The sequence below is a fragment of the Falco naumanni genome, chromosome 1 (genome assembly GCF_017639655.2).
Source record: "Falco naumanni isolate bFalNau1 chromosome 1, bFalNau1.pat, whole genome shotgun sequence".
NCBI classification, from domain to species: Eukaryota; Metazoa; Chordata; class Aves; order Falconiformes; family Falconidae; genus Falco; species Falco naumanni.
This window is the reverse complement of record NC_054054.1, coordinates 16,494,768-16,516,518: the sequence shown is the minus strand read 5'-3', so window position 1 is coordinate 16,516,518 and position 21,751 is coordinate 16,494,768. Positions and strand designations below refer to the sequence as shown.

The 21,751-nt window shown below is 36.3% G+C and overlaps 1 protein-coding gene across 4 annotated transcripts in view; it reads left to right on the top strand.

Moving 5' to 3' along the window:
- LRBA (LPS responsive beige-like anchor protein) overlaps window positions 1-21,751 on the top strand; it is a 412,366-nt gene that overhangs the window by 78,270 nt on the left and 312,345 nt on the right. For 3 of the 4 annotated variants that reach the window (XM_040582440.1, XM_040582445.1, XM_040582439.1), the window contains exons 23-32: window positions 418-1,446; window positions 2,177-2,266; window positions 2,544-2,719; window positions 4,006-4,159; window positions 4,555-4,735; window positions 5,996-6,123; window positions 6,519-6,626; window positions 9,188-9,359; window positions 9,986-10,424; window positions 20,638-20,771. In XM_040582440.1, coding sequence (XP_040438374.1) covers window positions 418-1,446; window positions 2,177-2,266; window positions 2,544-2,719; window positions 4,006-4,159; window positions 4,555-4,735; window positions 5,996-6,123; window positions 6,519-6,626; window positions 9,188-9,359; window positions 9,986-10,424; window positions 20,638-20,771 — 2,611 coding nt within the window. The remainder of the gene's footprint in view (window positions 1-417; window positions 1,447-2,176; window positions 2,267-2,543; window positions 2,720-4,005; window positions 4,160-4,554; window positions 4,736-5,995; window positions 6,124-6,518; window positions 6,627-9,187; window positions 9,360-9,985; window positions 10,425-20,637; window positions 20,772-21,751) is intronic. The other variant, XM_040582452.1, reaches the window with a different exon arrangement.

Here is a 21,751-nt window from a genome sequence, read left to right as displayed (position 1 = left end):
AAGTAGCACAGATAACTAATTACAGATGACTGTAACCTAGGAAATAATGCAAGTGTTAACTATAAATATGCAACTTGAAATATTTTCACTTATTTTACTATCTTTAGTAGTTCTTAAAACTCTGATTACTTTTAGTAAACAATTTCTCATCCTTAGGATCAATCTAGGATTTTTTGACTCTGGTGTTACCTTTTTTCTTTTCTTCCTTTTGGCCAGGAATACTAGGTACACTTAGGGAAAAACTTGCTCTCAGTTGAAGTGATTTCCAATGTGAAAATAATTTTTTTTTTTTATCGTAAGGACAGTATTGAGTATAAATTTGTAGTATAACTTTGTAATTTGAGCAATTTTTTTTTTTCCAGAGAAAACAGTCATTAATGTATGGTTTTTAATGTATTTTCAACTCTGTTCTTTTAGGTAACTTTTGAAATGCACAAAGAAAGTCTTTCTCAAATGTACAGGGAATACCAAGGGAAAGGAGATGAAGGGACTGGAATATGTTCTTCAGCTCCGATTAGAACAATTTCTGGAGTTAGCAAAGAGGCAGAAACCAAGGGAAAGCAACAACGTTTGGAGTTAAAAGATGATGCTACTGTTTCTTCCAGCATTATTGATGGCGATATGGAGTGCAGTATTGAAAAGAGAGAGACAGATACTTCATCAGATGGTGACCAACAAACTCATTCAGTGTCTGATCATAGGGAGAAGTTAGAGGGGGAAGTCAGGGAGACTACTCAGGATTTAAAAGCAGTGCCTTGCATGGATTTTTCTCCAGAACCAGAAGCAATAAAGCCCAGTGTTTCAGAAATTACTACTGGAATAGCTGAAGCAATTGAAGATTCTCTGAGCAAATCTGAGGAGCTTGTGGAAGACGCAGTAGCTGTCACTGCTGCTTCTTTATCAGTGCAAACTACTTTGGAAGGACAAACTCCTGAAAGTCCAGAAAGCCTGGAAAAATCAAGGGTAGAGGTGGAAGATGAAGATGACTTTGTTGATTTGAAAGAGGAAAGTAGTATGCCTTTATCTTCAGAAGAACTTACAGAAACAAACAAGGAATGTAGCTCTAATGAAAGCAAAGTGACAAAGCAGGAAAAAGCAATAGAGAAGCAGCCTGAATCTCTGCCTTCAAAATCTGAAGATACTGAAGGTGTAGACGGGAAAAAACAAGAACTGACTTCTTTACCAGAAACAGTGAGTTCTGCAGTTCAAGAAGTAGTGATTCAACCAAATTCAGAAGGGAAGAAGCAGCTGGAGAAAGAAAAGATTTTTAGTGAAACCAAAACAACTGAAGAAAACGCAAATGCACAAGTGCCAGAGCCTGCTGGCACCTCTGACAAAAGAATCGCGAAGCTTGATGTTTCTAGTGTTGCATCAGATACAGAAAGACTGGAACTGAAAGCTAACACATGTCTAGAAGCACCTCTGCCCCCCAGATCCGTACCCGAGGTAAATATAATCTGTCCTTTATCTGTCTAGGTTAAAAGCAAAAGGAAGTTCTTATTTTATGAGACTTTTGAAAAAGTATGCCCATATACATTTTGGGGATTTTAATGTCTGTGGATTTTGTGAGTTATCTCAAGAATACTTTCAACTTTTTATTAAAATAGCCTGAATTCTTGCTTATTTGTGTACTGGGAAGTCTCTCAAAATTTTATTCTTTGTACGTCCACTTAGGGATGCTGATGGAGTCTGAGTAGTTGGCTAGATGGATACTTCATCTGTGTTGGTACTTCTGTTCTTAAGTTTGAAGACTTGGAAGAAACATTTATATATTCTGAGAGGATTTTATCTAGAATTTCTTCTTCACTCAACTTCAGTTTTGCTTTTTTCAATTTGGTCTCTTATAACCTCAAGTCTTACAATTATTGAGAAACGAACATTGCTTGTGCAGAAAAAAATAACACTAAGTTTCTTTCATATCCTGATGGAACTTGTGAAAATATTTTTTTTTTACGCTAGCTACTCTGCAGGTACACAAATATACATATATATATTTAGAACTATAAAATTTGATAGGATTGTCACTCCATCACGTCAGCCTACATTTTTTTCTGCAAGTGTAATTTAAAACTGGGCTTCTGTTGTATGCTGCAGTGCTCCACTCCTCTAGTCTTTAGTTTCTGACTGAGCTTTTTGTGGTTAAATAGTCATGTATCTGAGTACTTCCCTTCTGCAGAGATACCTGCTAATGGATGCTCTTCATTCTGCACCATTCTTCCTTAAAGGAGGAAAACTACTATCTACAGCAACATATACTCCCCCTGTGGTAAGGTTGGGTTGCTTGTGTATGCCTTAGACTGACAGGAGTAGTAGTGCAGCTGTAGACTAGTTTGTAGGTTTGGTATATCCAGTAACTAGTGTTTGTATAATAGTTTTAGCTTTGTTTGTAAACACGTATATGGTCTAAACTTATTGAATATCTAAAATCTCAAGTCTGTTAACTTGATTGAATACTAATGCGTTTCAGTGTATGCCACGGAAACTAATAACTAGAGTGTGGTTGGTTTTTTTTTTTTTTTTGTGTCTGCAAACTGTGTATTCAGAGCTCAAAGCAGCAAAATTCTTCAGGACAAGAGCTAGCCGCTACATCAGATGTGCAGAGAAGAGACTCCAGGTCAACTGTGTTCCGGATTCCTGAGTTTAAGTGGTCACTAATGCATCAGCGCTTGCTCACAGACTTACTTTTTTCCATAGAAACAGATATACAGATGTGGAGAAGGTAAATTTCTATTCTTTATATGGAACGATCTAGACTGGCAGCTCATTGTAATTAACTTGAGAGTTTGTTGAAACTGCATCACTCTTTGACTTCCAATTTTGTACATCTGGTATTTTCCTCATTCTTCAGTAGCCTTACTTATTTTGTGACCTATACCCAAATATTTTCAGATTTTTTTTAACACTCTTTATAGACATAAATGTTTATTGGTTGAGGGTCTGCACATATATTTTGACTGAAACCTCACTACGTTTAGGTCAATGGCAGTGTTGCTGCTGATTTTCATTGGACCATGATTTTCATGTTCCTAATATATGTAAGGGCCTGCATCTTTTATTAGTATCTAAATATGGATATATTTTTTTTTAAAAATCTATCCCAAATAGTATTTATTACTTCTGCATTTACACACACTGTATTTCTGCTTTGATAGGGTTCTGTGAACACAGGTGTTCTATGCATTTATGCATTTAAAACTAAACTTGTAACAGGGACTTGGAATGCAATCATCAAGAAGAATTTAGTAAAAAAAAAAAAGCAAACAACCATGAACTTTGAAAAAAGTTGTAATTCTGCATGTTAACATTAAAAATTAGTAACTTACATAACAGTGGTGTCTATTATTTGCTTGTAGTAGTGAATGTGAAATTTAAATTGAGCCATATAGTTGTGATGACTGATAAAAAGGAATGTAAGGATGAATAGAGTATTTAAGTGTTTAAAGCAATTTAAATTGAGGTGAATCTTTGTCTGACTATAATTTTTAAGGTTGTGATTAAATGAACCTCTCAGGATATCATCAGATGTAGCTAAAATATTTTTAGTTTAGGTTCTGTTTTGAAAATCTATTTCAGTGTTTAACAGAACTTAAGTTTTTTTGTTTTGTTGATTTTTAATTTGAGAAAGCCGTTAGTATTTGCTTTATTTTTTCCAAAGTTTTAAGTTCAAATCTACTTCACACTTCCAGCAAACTTTATTGTATTACCTGATACAGTGATTTTTGCTGTAGCAAGTAATCATAGACAAGCCTATAATATATCTTTATCCAAGTGATGATTAATAGGCATCTTGATGATTTTAGCAAGCTATGATCTATGGAGGTTTAAGAACAGAAAGGAAATGGTAGTTTTAGGTTTAGATTAAGATTCATCAGTTGACTCTTGTAGTCATGTGTTATTTGCTGCCCCGCTGTTGTCTGTTTTTAGGTTTATGAAAGCATAAAAATACTAAAATACCACAAAAATAAAGCTGTATTCTGAATGTTTTTTTTTTTTTTTTTTGGACAGCCATTCTACAAAAACTGTGATGGACTTTGTGAATAGCAGTGACAATGTCGTATTTGTGCACAACACAATTCACCTCATCTCTCAAGTGATGGACAACATGATCATGGCTTGTGGTGGTATATTGCCATTGCTTTCTGCTGCCACATCTGCTACTGTAAGAAATTTAATTTTTGTTTAAAAATTTCTCTTGTGGGAGGATGCCTTTCTTTATGCACTGTATTAGTGATTATATTTGTCCTTTTGGAAAACAGGAATGTATGTGGGATATTTCTACAAACACCTCTTTCTTCCTTTTTTTACATCCGTCTTTCCCTGAGATAAATTGGATGCCTTCCCTCTTTACCTGAAAACATAAAAAGAAGTTGCCTATCTTCGTTGGTCTTGAATGGGATTAAATCCCAATGCTAATGATTGTTCCTAGAATATGACTAATTACAACTTTTGAATGTGACTGAAAATGAACTTCCAGCATACGTTTTTCTTCAATTAAGTTGCAGGAATGTCACCTTTGTGAAGAAGTAAATATTACTTTCAATTTTTCTCTTGTAGCATGAATTGGAGAATATTGAGCCAACTCAAGGGCTTTCAGTAGAAGCATCTTTAACATTTCTCCAGAGATTAATCAACCTTGTGGATGTGCTAATTTTTGCAAGCTCTCTTGGTTTCACTGAGATTGAGTCTGAGAAAAATATGTCATCTGGAGGAATTCTGCGACAATGTCTTCGTCTGGGTAAGCATATAAAACCACTTAATGAGCATAGGAGCTTGCTGTTACTAAATAGTTAGCAATTGTTAGCTTTGGTTTTTTTCTGTCCTTTTTTTGTTAAATCAAGATTAAACTTAGTCAAAGAAGCATTGGGATCTTTTACTATGTTACTATTAGCATAGTCTGCAATGCATACACATGAGGTTCTTTTCCTCTTAAAAAAGTTTAAATAAAAAAATTACTAGGTTTGGTAGCCTGACTGTTGCGGATGCATGTGTTCATTTTATCCACGAAGATATTTCTTTTGCCAAAGTTCCCCAAATAGTCAAGGCTGAGAATATAGCAGCTTTAAGAAAAAGAAATCTTGTGTACAATATGTAGAAAAGAGGTTTAAATCTTAAGGTTAGTAGATGGAGGTATGATGAAAACTAGAGATGCAAATTTCTGAAGAGTAGGGTTCAAACTGGGCACTAGTTGTATCCAGTATTAAAGGCTGTTTGCCTCAAATTGTATTGAAAGAAAGTGGTCATCACCTATAAAAGTAATGACTGTTCTGGAAATGTGAACATACAGGACCATAACTGGGTTTAGTTAGTTAACACAGGAAGAGTATTCATGCTAGTTGCATGCTGTAAGATTTTTGTAATGAAAAGTTTAATTTGCATGAGTGCCAGAGCAGCTCAGAGCCTCAACAGTAACTAGCCTTCCTCTCCCTTTCTAGGCAATTAAAACTTTGTGCAGGTAGAGCAAGATTTATGGGATGCAAACAGGTATAGAGGTGGGGTAGTTCTTTTTTCCTTTGAAAATAATCTTAGAAGATGAAACAGGTACAATTGTGAAGCTAAAAAAATAAATCATGTAACTTCAGAACATTTAGTCCACGAGTAACAGAGCATTGCGAAGCAAACATTGTCATTTGTTTCATTAGTGTTTCACTTGGCTTTCTTCCTTGCTGGTCTGTGAAATATAGCTGTCTTCACCCGCCCTGCCCCATGGTTGTATGCATGGTGAAATTTCACTGAGGGGTGCTAACTTACTTTGAAGAATCCATTAGATATAGCATACGTGTACTAGTAGTTTAGTATTAATTATTACTCATAAATTATTAAATAATTCTGAGCATTGTTTTACAACTATTTAAAATTTATGGAAGCAAAATATCATTTTACTGATGTGCTTAAACATTTTAGTTTGTGATAAACAGAAATGTATTATACAGCTCTGTAAGGGATATAGACAATACTATTTCCCGGAGTAATTCTTAACATTTCTTTTCCCTTCAAGTATGTGCGATAGCAGTAAGAAATTGCTTGGAGTGTCAGCAGCACGCACAGATGAAGCCTGCTGGAGACATTGTGAAGAACCAAAAAACAGTGCAGGGCTTTATAGGAACAGGAAAGTCTGCAGCAAAGGCAAGTATAAGACCACATTCAGGAACAGAAAAGTCAGTAATTATTACTGTGTACAGAGAGGGGCAAGTTTTTAAGTTTATACCTGCACCGCTGATATTTTAACAGAGGTGAAGGGCATAAACTGACAACCTGAAGTACTTTTCTAAGATGCGAATTTAATACTGACGTATTTAACCTTTCACAGTGAAATAAATCTGTCACAAGAACTTGCCAGATTTTCTTTTCCCCTTTAAAGATGAAGTGCATATCTGATCTTTGTGCTCTAGTTATGACAATATGATGTACAATGGGTGATCAGTGTACACAGTGTACACAGTGCTTCTTGGTAGAATGCTTTTAAAAAGAGGATCTGAAACAATTGTTGTTTTGTTGTTTGTTTTTTTTTTTTTAATAAGAGTCCGGTGGACATTGTGACTGGTGGCATTTCTCCAATACGAGACCATGACAGACTTCTGCAGGATATGGATATTAATCGACTTCGAGCTGTCGTGTTCAGAGATATAGTAAGTTACAAATAATGTTTCCTTTGTAGCTGGATTTCTGCATATATCTGGTTGCTGAACACTTGATGTGTGTTACGCAGTTTGGCTAAATGGAATTTACAAAAACTGAATAGTGCTCACAGTAGTTGGGAACCCATAATACTCTGCAGCTGTTGTAGTGATGGGACCAGAAAGAGGGAGAGGTGAAAATCGCTACCTGCTGATCACGCTCTTTGATGTGTTCCCAAGAGCTTATTTCAGAAATTCTGCATATTGTATATGTTGTGTTTAGTACAAATACATAGTTTCACATGCTGTACATAGACAAGCTGTTTATGTATACTATGTATAATAAAGATATTTGTGTACTTTTTGAATAGTGAGTATATTTTTAGCTAATTCGAAATTAGCGGTCATCCCTAATTCCTTTACTTCCCCTCAGAGGAAACAATTTGTGTGCATGTTCTGTAAATATGCATATGGGTTTTGGTCTTAAATTGACTAAAAATATCTTTGCCCTATGTCAGCAACTTTATAGCTGATATTGAGGAAATTGAGATTGATTGCTTAAAAAAAACACCTCTGTAAGCAAATACAGCAGCTGTAATGGCTATGAGTCATTGGTGGCCATGAGCTTGGACACCAGAACTTATTTTACAGTAGTTGGACTATTTAGCAAGTATAAGGATTTACACAGTAACTTTTGTTCTATCCAGAAGAGTGAAGAGTCTTTGGTTTTTATCTTTACCGCAATTATTGATTGAAAAAAGCTACTTCAGTATCTGTGCAAAAGAGTAACAGGAAGTGAATCTTCTATACTGGTGGAAACTAAAATAATCCCAATAATGCAATCTTCAAAACAAAGTGCATTTTTTGTCCTAATTTTTTCTTTTTTAAAAAATTATATACACATACAACCTCTGCTTTCTTTGCATATCTGTTCCACCAGGTTTTCTGTTTCACAAATAAATATAACATGATGCAATAACTCTGGTTTTTGGCTACTGTTTTGAGATGTGGAGAAAAAGTAGATTTAAAAACTATTCCAAAATAGATGTTTTAATCTGAGCTGCTTATACTTGCATCTAAATATTTTATGTTTGATTTCCGTGCAGTTTCTTACATTGTGTTTAGCACATAGAATTGTGATTGGCATAATTTGAACCTGTATAGAAGGAACTTGGATGGATTCCACTTAACCCCCAGTAGCAGCACTTCCAGTAGTATATGAACTTCATTTTAAGGAGTTCTACAAAAATAGCAGGAAAATAAGGAAGGGGTAGTGCTAATTCACTGGATCACAACTTTATTGTACGTCTTGCAAAAATTTACCTAGCAAGAAAATTCTCTGTACCTTACCATTGTAGGAGACTCGTCAATCTCACACTGTGCTTGCCTGATACAGTCTGTTACTATCTTACTGTTTCTGTCTTGTTCTGTGAAGAAAGTTAAGGATTTGGGTGGTCAAGCCGAGGGGAATATAGGTTGGGTTTTTAGCATAACAAATAGGATCCAGCTATGTTACCTAGTTTTTAATAGAGAACTTCTCATAAACTTCTCCCAGTATAGCTTATTAAAGAACTCTTCATAGAATGTGAGACTTCAGTAGGCACTACCGTAATGATAAAATGAGCTTTATCGTTTAATTTACTCTCTTGAACTGCTCAGAAGGAAAAATCGAATGCTACCTGAGCCCTTATGTAAATGAGGGGGATAAAACCCCCAAACAACCTTTCTTTTACTGTTTAGTCACTGAGGATCTAAATATTCCATTCTCCTGTGATGCCAAAGTGTACAAAGCTTTTCTTCCTTCAACAGCCGAAGTGGACAAGCATAATGTCTAGTCATAAACTAGACATCATAATGTCTAGTCAGGTCTGGGATGTGGCTCTTCTCTCTGTTTCTTTAGGAATGACTGATTACTCTGGGGAGGTACCTGGCATAGTTCATAGTAAGATTTGGTTTTAAGATTTTTCTTAAAATCTCTTCATAAAGTTATAGCTGTAATCCAAATGCATATTTATTTGCCAATTCTTGTTTAAATTGTACATAGTACAGTACATCCATCTGGACAATCTGATGGTGAAATAAAATCTTAACGCTGGTTCTGGAATTTGTTCCACTTCCTTCATTAATATTTAATAGTTTATAAATGCTTTTAGAGTTTTCTTGAATATGCTTGCCTGATTGTACTTCACGGCAAGTGCTGTTAGTATCTTGGCACATTTGAGGAAATGTTATAGAGGAAACACCTGTAAATAAATAAAGGGGACCTAGCCCCTGCACTAATTTGAAGCATGTAGTCAAAACACAAAACCTTAGTCAAAGTTGTCATATTTATAAATGAAAAATGAAAGGATTAGTGCCACTTGAATACAATTGCTGTATTCCCTAGCTTATAGGTGAGACAAACTGTAACTAGAGAATATTGTTCTTCCATTGTTGACATATCAGTTTACTCTCGGTCTGTTTATGGTAGCGCTGGGCATACTTTACAGAAAAATAAACATGCTGCTGAAATTGTAATAGAAACATCTGTGTGTGTGTCCTTGTGTGTCTTTTTTTTTTTTTTTTTTTTACAGGAGGATAGTAAACAGGCTCAATTTTTGGCTTTGGCTGTTGTATATTTTATCTCTGTGCTCATGGTTTCGAAATACAGAGATATACTAGAACCCCAGAATGAAAGACGACCGCCAAACCACAGTCAGTCATGCAAGGAATCAGAGAGTGAAAATAATGAAACTCCTGCTACAGGTGAACTGTTAATTACTTGGCAAGTGAAAATAGTGGTTTATGCATCTTAGAATTCTGTGGAAGTCCATGTGAAATTGTATAGAAATATGCACGTTATAACCACTTAAACAACATTATAGTATTCAATTTGCATTGGTGTTTGTGTGTATCTTTTCCTGATCTGGGAGGAACATGATCTAGAGGTTGATTTGGCTGTGTAGAGGCAGTTAATCTCAATGAAGTAGCTAAGTATTCATGAATGCTGATTGCAGAAAGATTACTTATTTTGAGTAATGTTAAGTATGTGTAAGTGTAGACTGGCAGCTTTTTGTTTCCACTATGAGACTACTTTCTCCTATGCTTTTGTAGGGCAATCAATTAATTTTCATTCTTTGACTTCTATTTCCTTGTCTCAATTTTTGGATGTTGTAACTTTTCAGGTTTCTCAGAAATTAGAGGCAATTCTTCTAAGTTTCCTATTAAATACTTACAGATAATATTAAATATCTAAGAAGGCAAGAGGAAATACTTACAACTGTGTTATTTCACTTGTCACCTATTGGTGTTACTTCTTAAGGAGTAGTGTGGCGAACACAATTCTGTTAATAATGAACTTAAAATGTGTATTCTGGTTTTGTTATGAACAGATGTGGAAAACACATCTGCTGCTCCTGATGCTTCAGCTTCCACTGAAGATTCAGAAAGTACAGCATCAGTACAAAGAAGGGATTCTGGTCTTGGGGAGGAGCCAGCTTCAGGGCAAACAAACAATTCCAGCAGTGTTGCTGAAGCAGGACCTCTGAATGTCAGTGCGGGTCCAGATGCAATCAGCGAAGTACTATGCACACTCTCATTAGAAGTAAATAAGTCTCAGGAGGGCAGAAGTGAGACAGGAACTGAGGATAGTAAGCCTGCAGCTTCTGTGCCAGCTGCAAAAAATGTCAACGTAAAGGACATCTTGAGAAGCTTGGTAAGCACACCATCTGATGGGACTGCAGTGGATGCTGCTCTTCTGCCACCAACCTTCCTTGGAATTCTTGGCGATGGAGCTGCTGAGCAGTCTGTACAGTTCCATTCCTTTGACAGGTAATGTAACTTCTAAAATAATTGCTCTATTTTGTTTTGCTGAAGATATCTGTAAGGAACAGAAAAATTCACACTTCAGTTTGCCAGATCTCACGTACAGTGTCATGTAGTGCTTAATATAACAAAAATGATTTTATTTACAAGTAGAACCTTTGACTACGAAGTCCACCGACTTCACATAGGTTCATCATGAAGGTACTTTCTGCAATTCATGGGATGCTATGCTATGTTATGCTACAAAAGACTATGGAAATGAAAGATGACTGGTGTTTGGGTTACACTTGAAGGTCTTGGGTCTTGAAGCCAGCACCTCTTCGTAGGAATTAACTCTCCTGTCTCCATATATGTTACAGGTCAGAATCATGTATGGTAATATGGTAAGAGGGCCAATAAATTGCCTAGAGATAACTGCAAGAGGTTTAGAAAAGATGAAGGGTGTAAGCTGTTCTTTCTGTCTTTCCTTTTGTCTTTCCTGTTCCCAACTGCAGCACTTGCAGGTAAGTGCTGCTGTACTGGGCATACTTATTTTTTAAAGTACTCAGGAAATAAAATGGATATTAAATAAATAAAAGTAACAATGATTAGCTTAGCTTGTGTATTGATCGCAAAGCTGTATCTAGTTTCTGTTACTGTGGGCCGCAAAAGAATACTGGTTTAATAATAGTTATAAATGGATCAAAAACAATGGAGTAATCATCTAGGTGTCCTTCTACCTATAGAATACTCCCATATTCATTTATGAAAATGGACGTATGTTCTGCCTTCTGGTGCTAAAGGCCTACTTTAAATCTTCCAAGTTTCATTCTGTAGATAAATTCCTAAACTGTTAGATTTCCTTTGTTGTTATAGTATCATTTAAAACTTTCATTTTAATGAATATCTGCCTTTCTTAATATTCAAATGCTGTGGTGGATTTAAAATGGAGCATTCCTGCTTTGTTTCTCTTTTCCTTTTAGATTTAAGTCCCTCTTTCCTGATAATAATTTTGGTGTCCCCTACATCTCGGTCTTATTAGCTCCTTATCTTTCCTGAGTGTAGTAGACCACATTGTCTTTTACTATGCTTATTGACTTTTACCTCTCCGGGATTCTCCAAAACAACAGATAACAAAAAACAAAAGAAAGAGTCCTGTAACAATTGTGTTCCTGCCTCTAGAAAAGCCTTAGTCATATCCAGAAATCCTGGAGTCAAGCTGGTGCAAGGGGGTTCCCTTGTTACCATACCAGTATCTGATCCTCTGCTTATTCCTGAACTTCCTCTGGCTCTGTTTTGCAGTCTGTGGCGGCCTTGCTCAAACTAGCAGCCTTAGATGGCCCAAGAAAGTGCATCTCTGCCAGGGGTATGGATGCAGCTGTCACAACATGTCTTCCCAACTCAGATTGCCCTGTTACTAGTGGGGGAGGAAATGGTGGGGGTTGCCTGGCTAGATCAGACACAGAGGTTGTATGCTAGCGTTTGGCCCCCTTGCTCCTATCTCAAAGTAACTACTGTGATCTGCTTGTGATGCTAAATGGAAGGACTTGTTTTGGGAGGGTAAGAGGATGGAGGCAGAAGGGGAAAATGGGGATGAGGGACACTGAATTAGAACTTGTCGCATCTCCCTGCTGCTGCCTAAGTGCTTTTAGCACTTCCCCATTGAGGGCTGTGATTGCTCTTTACAACAAGTGGGTAGTCGATGTGAAATAATGTAATGTTTCAGTCTATGACTAATGTTTTTTCCTCAGGAATTTTTTATTGTTTGTTGCTGGAGTGGTAGAGATTTGAACCACAAAATGACATTAGCCTGGAGATTCTGGTGCAAAAGTGCATGTTGCATTTAGGAATTATTTATTAGCTATTGCTTACACTGAAGGCTTGTACTGGCTGTGCAAATCTGATTTGAATTGGTGTAAATCAGGTTAACTAGACAGGAAGTAATTGGGCACTTGCAGTCCTGGTATCTGACATAGGTAGATTACACCTACAAAACCTTCTTAACAGAGGAAACTCTGCAATTTAATCTGATAACATGTACACTGATGAAATACTGGGCATTGGCAGCAGCCCTTCAGTCATTTGCAGTTCTGTTTTCTTTTTTCTGTGTGGTTACAAAGTCGCTCAACAACAAAAAAACCCTTAAATTCCAATGTGTTTTGTAAGTCAGGTCACTGAAATGTTGAACTACTTGCTGTTTTGCCTTTTTATTTTTCAAGTGCTGTGCTGTCCCAGATGGACTCCTCTCCTTTTCTCACCTCTGAAGTGCCAGACATTTGTAACCACAACTCCTAACATTCTCTCACTTAACCTTGAGGCATAATTACTATATTGGATACTGAAAGGAAGCTAGTCTGGTTAAGAATATATACAGAGCAGTGAAAGGGTGCATGGACTGAAGTAGTAGACAGCAGTGTGCTTGTAAATGGAAGGGCAGAGGGCAAAGGGTTTTGTGGGGGTTTATGTAACTATCTGGACTGCTCCACAGTGATAACTTGTGTGTATTAGCTTCCTATGACTTTTTGTGTTTAGTGGGTGGGGCTAGATGTGTGAGAAAAAGTAATGAACTAGTGTAAAATATTTTCTCCTTCAGCAGTTGCACGTGACCTCAGTATGTCAGTGGCTTTGTGTTTCTAGGTGGCTTAATTTTTCATATCCTTGCTATTGTGGGTATGTCTGGTAAGCAAAAGCGTACTTAATGATGTAGAAGTCTTACCTCTAGTCAATTAGAACAATGTATTTACCATAGACGCAAAATTGTGCATTACTCTATGATAAGGCACGTTTTTAACTATCTAGTAAATCAGTTAATTAAAAAGACAGAATAACTGTGTATATGAGCAATCTGTATTTAAAATTATATAAACAGTAAAGTTTCACAACCACTTGAAGGTGACTGTATCTTTGTATAGTGTGACTCTGCTTAAAGTACAAGTTTATGCTCTTAAATGACACCTAGTGACAACAGCAGGAAGGAATTGTACCAGGGAAAGAGAAAACTTTTTATAAGAAACTAATAGAGCTGGAAATAGTAGCTTTTATCTCTGGGATAGACAAAAATACTAAGGTACATTGGGAAACTTTGGAAAAACAGGCTCTGGGATGCTCTCTTATTTTCTATGTCTGGTTTACGGTTAATATATTGTTTGATGGCAGGCACAAGTTCTGTGAGTTAACTTTTTTTTTTTCCTTTTTAAAATGGTTTGTTAAAAGTTGTTCCCATGTAGCAATTTACCAGTGGGGTATCTCTGGGAATTTCAAAGCATCTCTCTGATCCTGCATTTATCTCAGGAATGCTGTGTCAGAAATCAAAACTCTCCTCATATCTTAAGGATTATCAACTTCCCAGCCCATAGCTGGAGAGTATACAGTAACAGCTATGTGAGTGAAACCTTACTGAAAGGCTGCCAGGTTGCAAGCCTTTGCAAACAGCTAGGTGTATGTGTTCATTCCCATGCCAAAAATCTTCCCCTTATCTTATGTGAAGATATGATCTTGTGATTAGTGGGTGCCAGGGGTTTATCATGATAAAGTTCAAGAATTGCATTGGCTTTTTCCCAAGATCCATAGGGACATGAATTAATGTTCCAATTGCAGTGTGTCCTAAAACAACAGGGTTTTCTATTTGGTAGTAATCTTGTAGGAAAGGGTGTGTGTGTGTGTGCGCGCATGCACGTGTGGCTGGCTAATGCATGACATTTAAATAAAACAGAAATAAAAATAACTAAAGCTCAGGATAAAAAAAGAAATGACGTTTCTCTTCAGTTAGTCTAATAAAATCAATAACCTATCACATGCTATTTTTACTATGCAATTTAAAATAAAACCTTGGTCTCTCCTGGCTTCTACGGCTCTTTGTGGAAACATTCAATAATCGTGTCATTATAGGAAGCTGATCCTGAAGGTTCAGAGGAATATAGGCTCTTAAATCATGGTCTTCTACCACAGAGCTTAAATCTGCAGCCATGCTGTAACTTACAGAACAGATATGTTAATAAGCTTGTTTATCATTTTGGAACATCGTCTATAAGCTGCTTAGTTTGGCTCAGCCTGTGTTTACGCATTTGTCAGTCAGTGGTATGCATGTACCTTTGTAATGGTTGGTTGTGGTGTTTCAGTTAAATTTATCAAAGTCCTTTTTTTTTTAATTTGAAATGAATACATTTTAGACATCATTGATTTGGACCTCAAATGTAAAAAGAATAAACTTGTTGACAAGATTAAGTCTGCCAGGTAGAGACAGAATATGACAATGGAGGATCTGTAGATCAAGGCACATAGGCTGTGATGGGAATCTCAGCTCTTTTGGCATACCAACAATTTGCATTCTGCAGAGGCTGAAGAGGCAAACCATTTGAAGTCCTCTCCCTGCCAACCTGATTTTAAAGTTCTTTTCGAAAACTGATTGTATTCTTTCTATCATCTCCCCGGCCCTCCCCTCAGCTCTGATCTCTCACGGTTTTGGGAATCTGCTATTCTTCCTTTCTCCTTGCATATTTCAAGGGGGGCATATGAGAACGGGTATTATCTGCAGACAGCAGAGCCCATAGAATGACTCTGACATGGCAGGCTGCTTGCCTGGCTCGCAAAGTAGAGGTAAAAATAAGTCTCTGATCCTCTTTATTGGTCTTTTGCTTATTGCTTAGGAGCCCTGCAGCAGGTATCATTCTGGTAGCCTGGAACAAACCTCACTACTTTTGATTTTGAATTAAAACCATTATCCCGTAGGGAAACAGTCAAGCTGTCACCTGTGTTGCTGTTCAGTGCTAAAAATATGGAATGCTAAGAATTAAATCTGTATAAGTTCCTGTATGTCAAGAGGAATTAGAGTGCATGTAAGCATTTGTAATTTATAGTGAGATCATCAGTTTGGCCTGGCCCACGTTTTACTAGGGATATTTGACTCACACCCAAGGAAAATTTGTAATTTGAAATATATTTATAATTAACTGCAGACTTGCCAACTTAAAAAAAATATTTAGAAAAATGTACTCAAAATTTAGGAGATATTTATAGATATTTTGTATCTTTATATTGAAACAGAAGAACTGGTGATCTGAAACCAAGAAAGCATTCAGTAAGTAAACCCTTACAGAATTTGGCAGAATAGATCATTATTGTGTAAGCCTTTGTCTGTGATGGAAGTCAGTGTTCAGCTCAGTGGTCTGTGCTCATTCAGCAGTGAATAATTGTCTGCAACACGAAGGCTTCTCTACACTTCAGCATAATTGGGACTAATAACACACTGACCTTCTGGCTAAGATGTATTTATGGTGGCTAGTCCTCACTATGCCTGACCTACGTTTATCAGTTCATGTGCTGTAAATTCCTACTTTAAACCTCAGATATTTGATTTTAAATGAACAAAGGCAAACATCTGATATGGTTATGTAAATGAGGCAACTAAACTACCATTTTTACCATAGTGCTTGAAGTCTGCTGAAATACACCTTAAGAATATTTTTGAGCAATTTTTCTAGTTTAATTTTTTTCTCCTGTATCTGAATGTTACGGTAATGGATGTTATAACATACAGATGTAACCCAAAAGTAGAGAGTGAATCGAAATGGTGTGATAATGTGAATGTTAAGGAGTGAAATGTATTGATGGTTTCCTTCCATGTGACATGTCTCTACCTGTTCGTGAAGTTGCTTAGCATATCTTGTTGTTCTGATGAAATTAATGCATGATTACAGATGTTTCTTAAATATATTATTTTTGTAGATCTGAGGAAATATACTATAAGGCCACTTATTGAAGAATGTTGTACTCACATGTGTAGCAATATTTAACTTTTTAAGAAATGCTTATCAGTTTAGCTACAAAAAAGGACTGTCAATATCTATGTACTCCTTAAAAGCGAATGCCCTATTATTTGAGAGAAGTTGAAAGCACATTAATTTTTAAGACACTTCTCTGAAAAATTTATTTGATTTAATAATGTGCTAAACACTCCATGTTTTCCACATAGTTTATTTACTACAATACTTAATCTTGTTTTTTCCAGTCTTATACATTCTTTCTTCCAGCTGCATTCATTTTACTTATATTAGCACTTAAATAATCTTTTGAAAGAACACCACAGAGGAACATTGATGGTTAACGGCAAATATTTCTGTTTGAACACAATTGCATTTCCACCTAAACATGCAGATAAAAATATCTCTACTACACAAAGAAGGAAAAATGTAGGAATTTCAGAATGCAAACAAACAAACATGACCAATGTTTATGCTTCAAATATCTTAATTTACTTTCCAGTATGAGGTAAATATGAATCTGTACCTGATTGCTGAGCTGTACTTTCATACCTTGAGGAAGTTCTGGAAATGGAAGCTCTTAAAACAAGTCCTGCAACTGTAACATTGGTCATTTGCACCATTGAAATGGAAGATATACACAGTAGTAAACATTACACTACAAATAATGCAGCAGTGCTTAGCTAGAAAGAAATTATGTTAAGATATTGGATGGCTTTGGATTTTTTTGAATTGGAAGGTCGTGGCAACTGACCAGAAGACAAATTACATTCAGGGTCTGGGGTTTCTTTATATCATGTTTTTGGACAATATCCAGCACTTCTTTTGGCTGTGTTGTTCAGATTGACAAAACTGTCAGGATAAGGGACCTTCTTTCTGTACAAGATGTACTGTTTATTTTGTTTTGGCTGAAGAATCGGAATAATTTCACTTGACTGTTGCAGATCACTATCTAAAATCTGTTTAGAAGTAGTCTGAGACTAGGAAACAGCTTTATGGTGAGTTGTTCAAAGCCTCTGTTTCCCTCCAAGGTTCAGATTTTTTAATGTGAGGCAGTAATTCCTCCAGCCCCTACCCTGTCACCTTTTATTTTGCTGAATAGTTATGGAGCACAGCAGAAGTCTTTGGCTGTGGTGCATCATGAACACTGAGCAAGCTTGTAACAGAGGGGAACCAGATCTAACATGATATTTAAATATAGGAATTACTGTAGAATTTATGATGAAGATTTTAAATTTTTTTAATACTTCTTAATTTTTTTTTTAGCTAAAAGCCAAAACTTTTTTTCAGTGGGATATGATAAACAACCTAATTTTCTCAGAGAACTTTGTGACGGTGTCTCTTGCTCAAAGCATGTGGTGACTGTCTGCCATGGACACGTGTGCACACCCATGTGTACTCTTTATGAGGCAGCATACATTCTTCAGTATTTTGAAGTCTGAAATGTACTTATTTGTATTCCTTCAATCAAAGTAAAAGGAATGATGTTAATTTTTTTTTTAAATAAGCCTGAACAGCTGTACTTTGCAGCTGTGTATTCGTGACATATTCCTGGTGCTAGTGATCAGAGTATCTTCCTTAAAGTGAATGCCATTGCTAGATACTGAAAATTATAATGGAATTGTTAGAATATAATTCCTTTTTTAATGTACGTTATGGAAAGTAAGTTACAGAAGATGAGAATAGCAGCTGTACTAGTATTCCCAAACTTGTATAGATTTGAAGATGAGAAGGTATACAAAAGATCTTAAAAGGCAAAAGGGACTATTGTGGTCATTTACCGCTGTCTTTTGCAGCCCAGGAAAAAAAAAAAAAAGTCTAATTCCTGTGCTTGAATGCACCTCTCCTTGGGTAGCTTTAGAGAGTCAGGTAACTTGCTGAAACTACTCCCTCAGTGCAACTACACTTAAGCACGCTGAAGGTCAGTAGGAGTTTACAGGAAGAAATGATAATATATAGTGTTGTGTCAGAAACAGCCCAGAAAATGGAGGGCTGTTGTAGCTGGGATTTCTTTTGTCTCCAGTCAGCCAGCTGCAGATGAGCAGCGTTAAGGTAACAGCTCCATCTGCACACAGCCTTCCTTGCTCCCAATGCAGTTCCAGGACTGTTACTTGCTCTGTGAGGAGCTCCTTGTAGTAGTGCTAAAAATTACTTCTAAAATTTCTTCTTGATCCTTCCAGCGTGTTCATTTCAGTATTTTCATCTGAAGGGGAGCAGTTCTAATGTATAAAAGTAGTTGAAGTTCAGCCATTTCTGTATAATTTTAAGGTGTGGGTTTGGCTTGCCCTTTATGACTTGAAATGCAACCTGTTTTGTAGTTCCTGGGGATCTTAGTAGAGTCAGAGAGTAGAATCAGTACTGTTCATTGGCATTCAGAGGATACAGCCATTTTGATTTGATGTTTTGAGAGAATTTTGATTGACTTTAAGCCCTGGAAATAGAAAACTTCTCTAGATTTGTTTTTACCCTCAAGGTCATTTGGTGAAAATTAATTACATGAATGATACGTTTTGAACAGACAGTACCTCTATGCGCATAATTGCCATCTACATGTGTACCAAAATTTGTCACTAAACATTCCTCCCTGTTCACCTTGCATCCAGTATAATTGTATATACTAGTCAGCATCAAATGGGTAGTTGTTTCTGCGGTTTAATGGGTGTGAAAAAAAATATTTCCAGCTTATGCACTGAGAGAGTCCACATGAATAGATACATATTTGTAATATGTCTGTATGATTTGGGTTTAATACTATTGATCAGTATTTCTTGAATTGGATAGCTATACAGTAAAAGAACTTAAAATCTGTAAAGGAACTCACCTGGGCTACAGTGCTGCATTATGGATGTTGGAGAAATGTCCAAATGTTTGCTGTGTGTGGGTGCATCTCGTACTCTGTAAACTAGTATCTATTTCCCAGCCCCTTCCAGGTATTCGAATGAGTTACTAGTAGCAGCAGTTCCCAGAAAGTGAATGTCACAGAGCAAGAGTTCCCCTTCTTATACCTGGATGATGCAAAATTAGTTGGTAATGTGGCTATAATTTAGAAGACAGACTAAATATATGATTTTTTTTTTTTTAGTGCATTGTTGATGTTTCAGGGAAGGTGACATGAACATATGAGCAAAATTCATGGTTTAGGGCTTGGGGCTCAGGTGTTTTTGCTTCTATTTTTTTAGTGTATAGTTAACATTAGCAGTCACCCTTATAATGATATGACATGTATTGCCTCCAAGTATGGTGCCTACCTACTCCTGCCATTAAGGAGGGTTGATTTAATCAGTAATGTGGTCTAGCTTCTGTGACATACAGAAGGAGGGAGTCAAATACAGTCCTTCTTTCCTATTCTAGCAAGAACTGTTTTTGAAACGTTTGACAGAACTTCTTTGCTTCTTATTGTCCCACTTGAATTTGGGTCAAGTTCCTAAGTTACTTCATTTCAAAAAGGAATATTTTAAAGCTATTAAGGGAATTCTTTCAGTGTGTAGTTATAGTACTGTCAACAAAAGATGTGATTAAATAAATTGAATGTTGAAGACTTTCAGCTTACGGTTAACACCAGGTAATTAAAAGTAAGCGCTGCTGTGGGAGTGCATTATATATCAGCTGTACTCTTTACCTCATTAGCTGGGTTTTTGCATGTTTATGGAGCTAACTTGCAATTAAAAATGCCTTTAACGTATGCTTAACAAGGCCTTTTAGGTATTTGGAATAAAGTACTACAATTTAATTGAAATTGGTATAGCATAAATTGATTTCTTAGTAATGTGAGATAAATCTCCACGCCTAACTTGTCACTTTGCATCTTTTCCTCTTGTGTAATCTTTAATGCTGACTATAAGGCCTGACATTTAACTTATATAGAAGATGGAGGTTCTTTAACTCCAAAGGCGGTTTTGATTTGTTATATGAGTAAAGCTTGGTTGACAAGACATACTCAAATTCATGCCTTAGTCCTATCTTTCAGATGTGTGAATGTTTGTATGGGCATATGAATATGTGTTCAGATGTTTTTTAGCTATAGTATGTGTATCTTCAATTAGTCTTCTATTCTGCATTAGAATACCAGTAGTAGCATACTGTCAAGGCAACCTTTGGTGTTGATAACTTAGCTTAATGTTTTGAGTACTGTGATATCTTTTGTAAATAGTTGCTTGAAGTTTAAAACCAAATCTTAGGGAAACTAAGGTGAAAACTAAAACCTACTTGCAGGTCACTTGTCCTGCTGGTCTTCTAACTGTGTACTTGTTTGGCAGGGATCTTGTAGAAGTGGATGGGATATTAAAGTGTACCATAAAAGCTAAACAAAGGTGATTTTTGCTTTAGATTAAGGTAGATTGCCAAAGATGATGGAAAAAGGAAATAGGCAAGGAATGGTACTTTTGCAGGACATAGAAGTCTATGTGCTAGATGTGTAAACAAGAATCATGATGTGTGAACCTTCATACAATGTGAGTTACATTTTTTTTATCTTTACCTAGGAGTGTTGTTGTACCACCAAAGAAATCAAACATCTCCTCTTCTACAGCAGCTGTGGGGATTCCTTCAAATGCTGTCAGTGTGGTTTCTTCTTTAGATTCAGCCCAAGCCCCAGATTTGTCAGGAGAATCTCCTGGTGAGTAAGGGTAGATTAACTGAAATCCCAGTCCTGCCTCTCACTTCTCACTCTCTCGGCATTCACTCTGAATACAAATGAACAAGTTTTTGTTACCTTGTTTGTGTTATGTGAAGGTGAGAAGTTTTTCATTATCTATATCTCAAAACCACTGTAAGAACAGTTGTTTTTCAGACATCATCATTAGTTGCCTTCTGTCGTAACACTGATTAGTGTGTGTATATATATATAATCTGTCTATATATGAGTCTTGCTTATACTAAGAGTATTGATACTTACTGCTGGTTTTATGTTCTTAGGCAAAAATGTGCCAATGATCTGGGGAGATGGTGTTTTGCACTTTTTTTTTTTAACTAAGAGAGTGTGTGTGGTATAACATGTCCTGAATTACCAAGTCAGACAAAAGGACCTTTGAGACCTTTGTGTCCTGCATACTACTTTGCCTGTATCTGCGTCCCGTGCCTTGACATAGCAGCTTGCAGGCCTGCTTTTGGTGTCTGTGCCTCTAACAAAGACCAGTACCAGCTACTTTACAGGAAAACAGAAGTGACTCTAGTTTGAACTGGACCAATTGTCAGTGATACTGTATGAGTTCATGAATGTAAGAATTCATCTTTTTTGTTTTTTTTCTGTGTGTTCATCTCCAAGATAATTTTATTACTCCTAGTTTTGATGCTGTAGCTCCACAAATGTACAAGATAAAAAAAATACATACAAAAGTAGTGCTGTATTAAAAAAAAAGAAAGAAAAGCTTTGTTAAACTTGTTCGGGGTTCTCCTTTTGCCTTGATCTAGCAGAACGAATGCAAATGCCTGAGCAATGTTTGTCATAATCTCAAGATTTCTCATTTTCTATAAAGGAGGCTTACTATATTAACTTGTATTTAGTATAGGTACGATATATTCTAGAGACTACTTTTTGTTACAGGCTTTTTGTTACATAAAATATAAGCTTATTTACAAGTCGTAGGGTATTTGTCC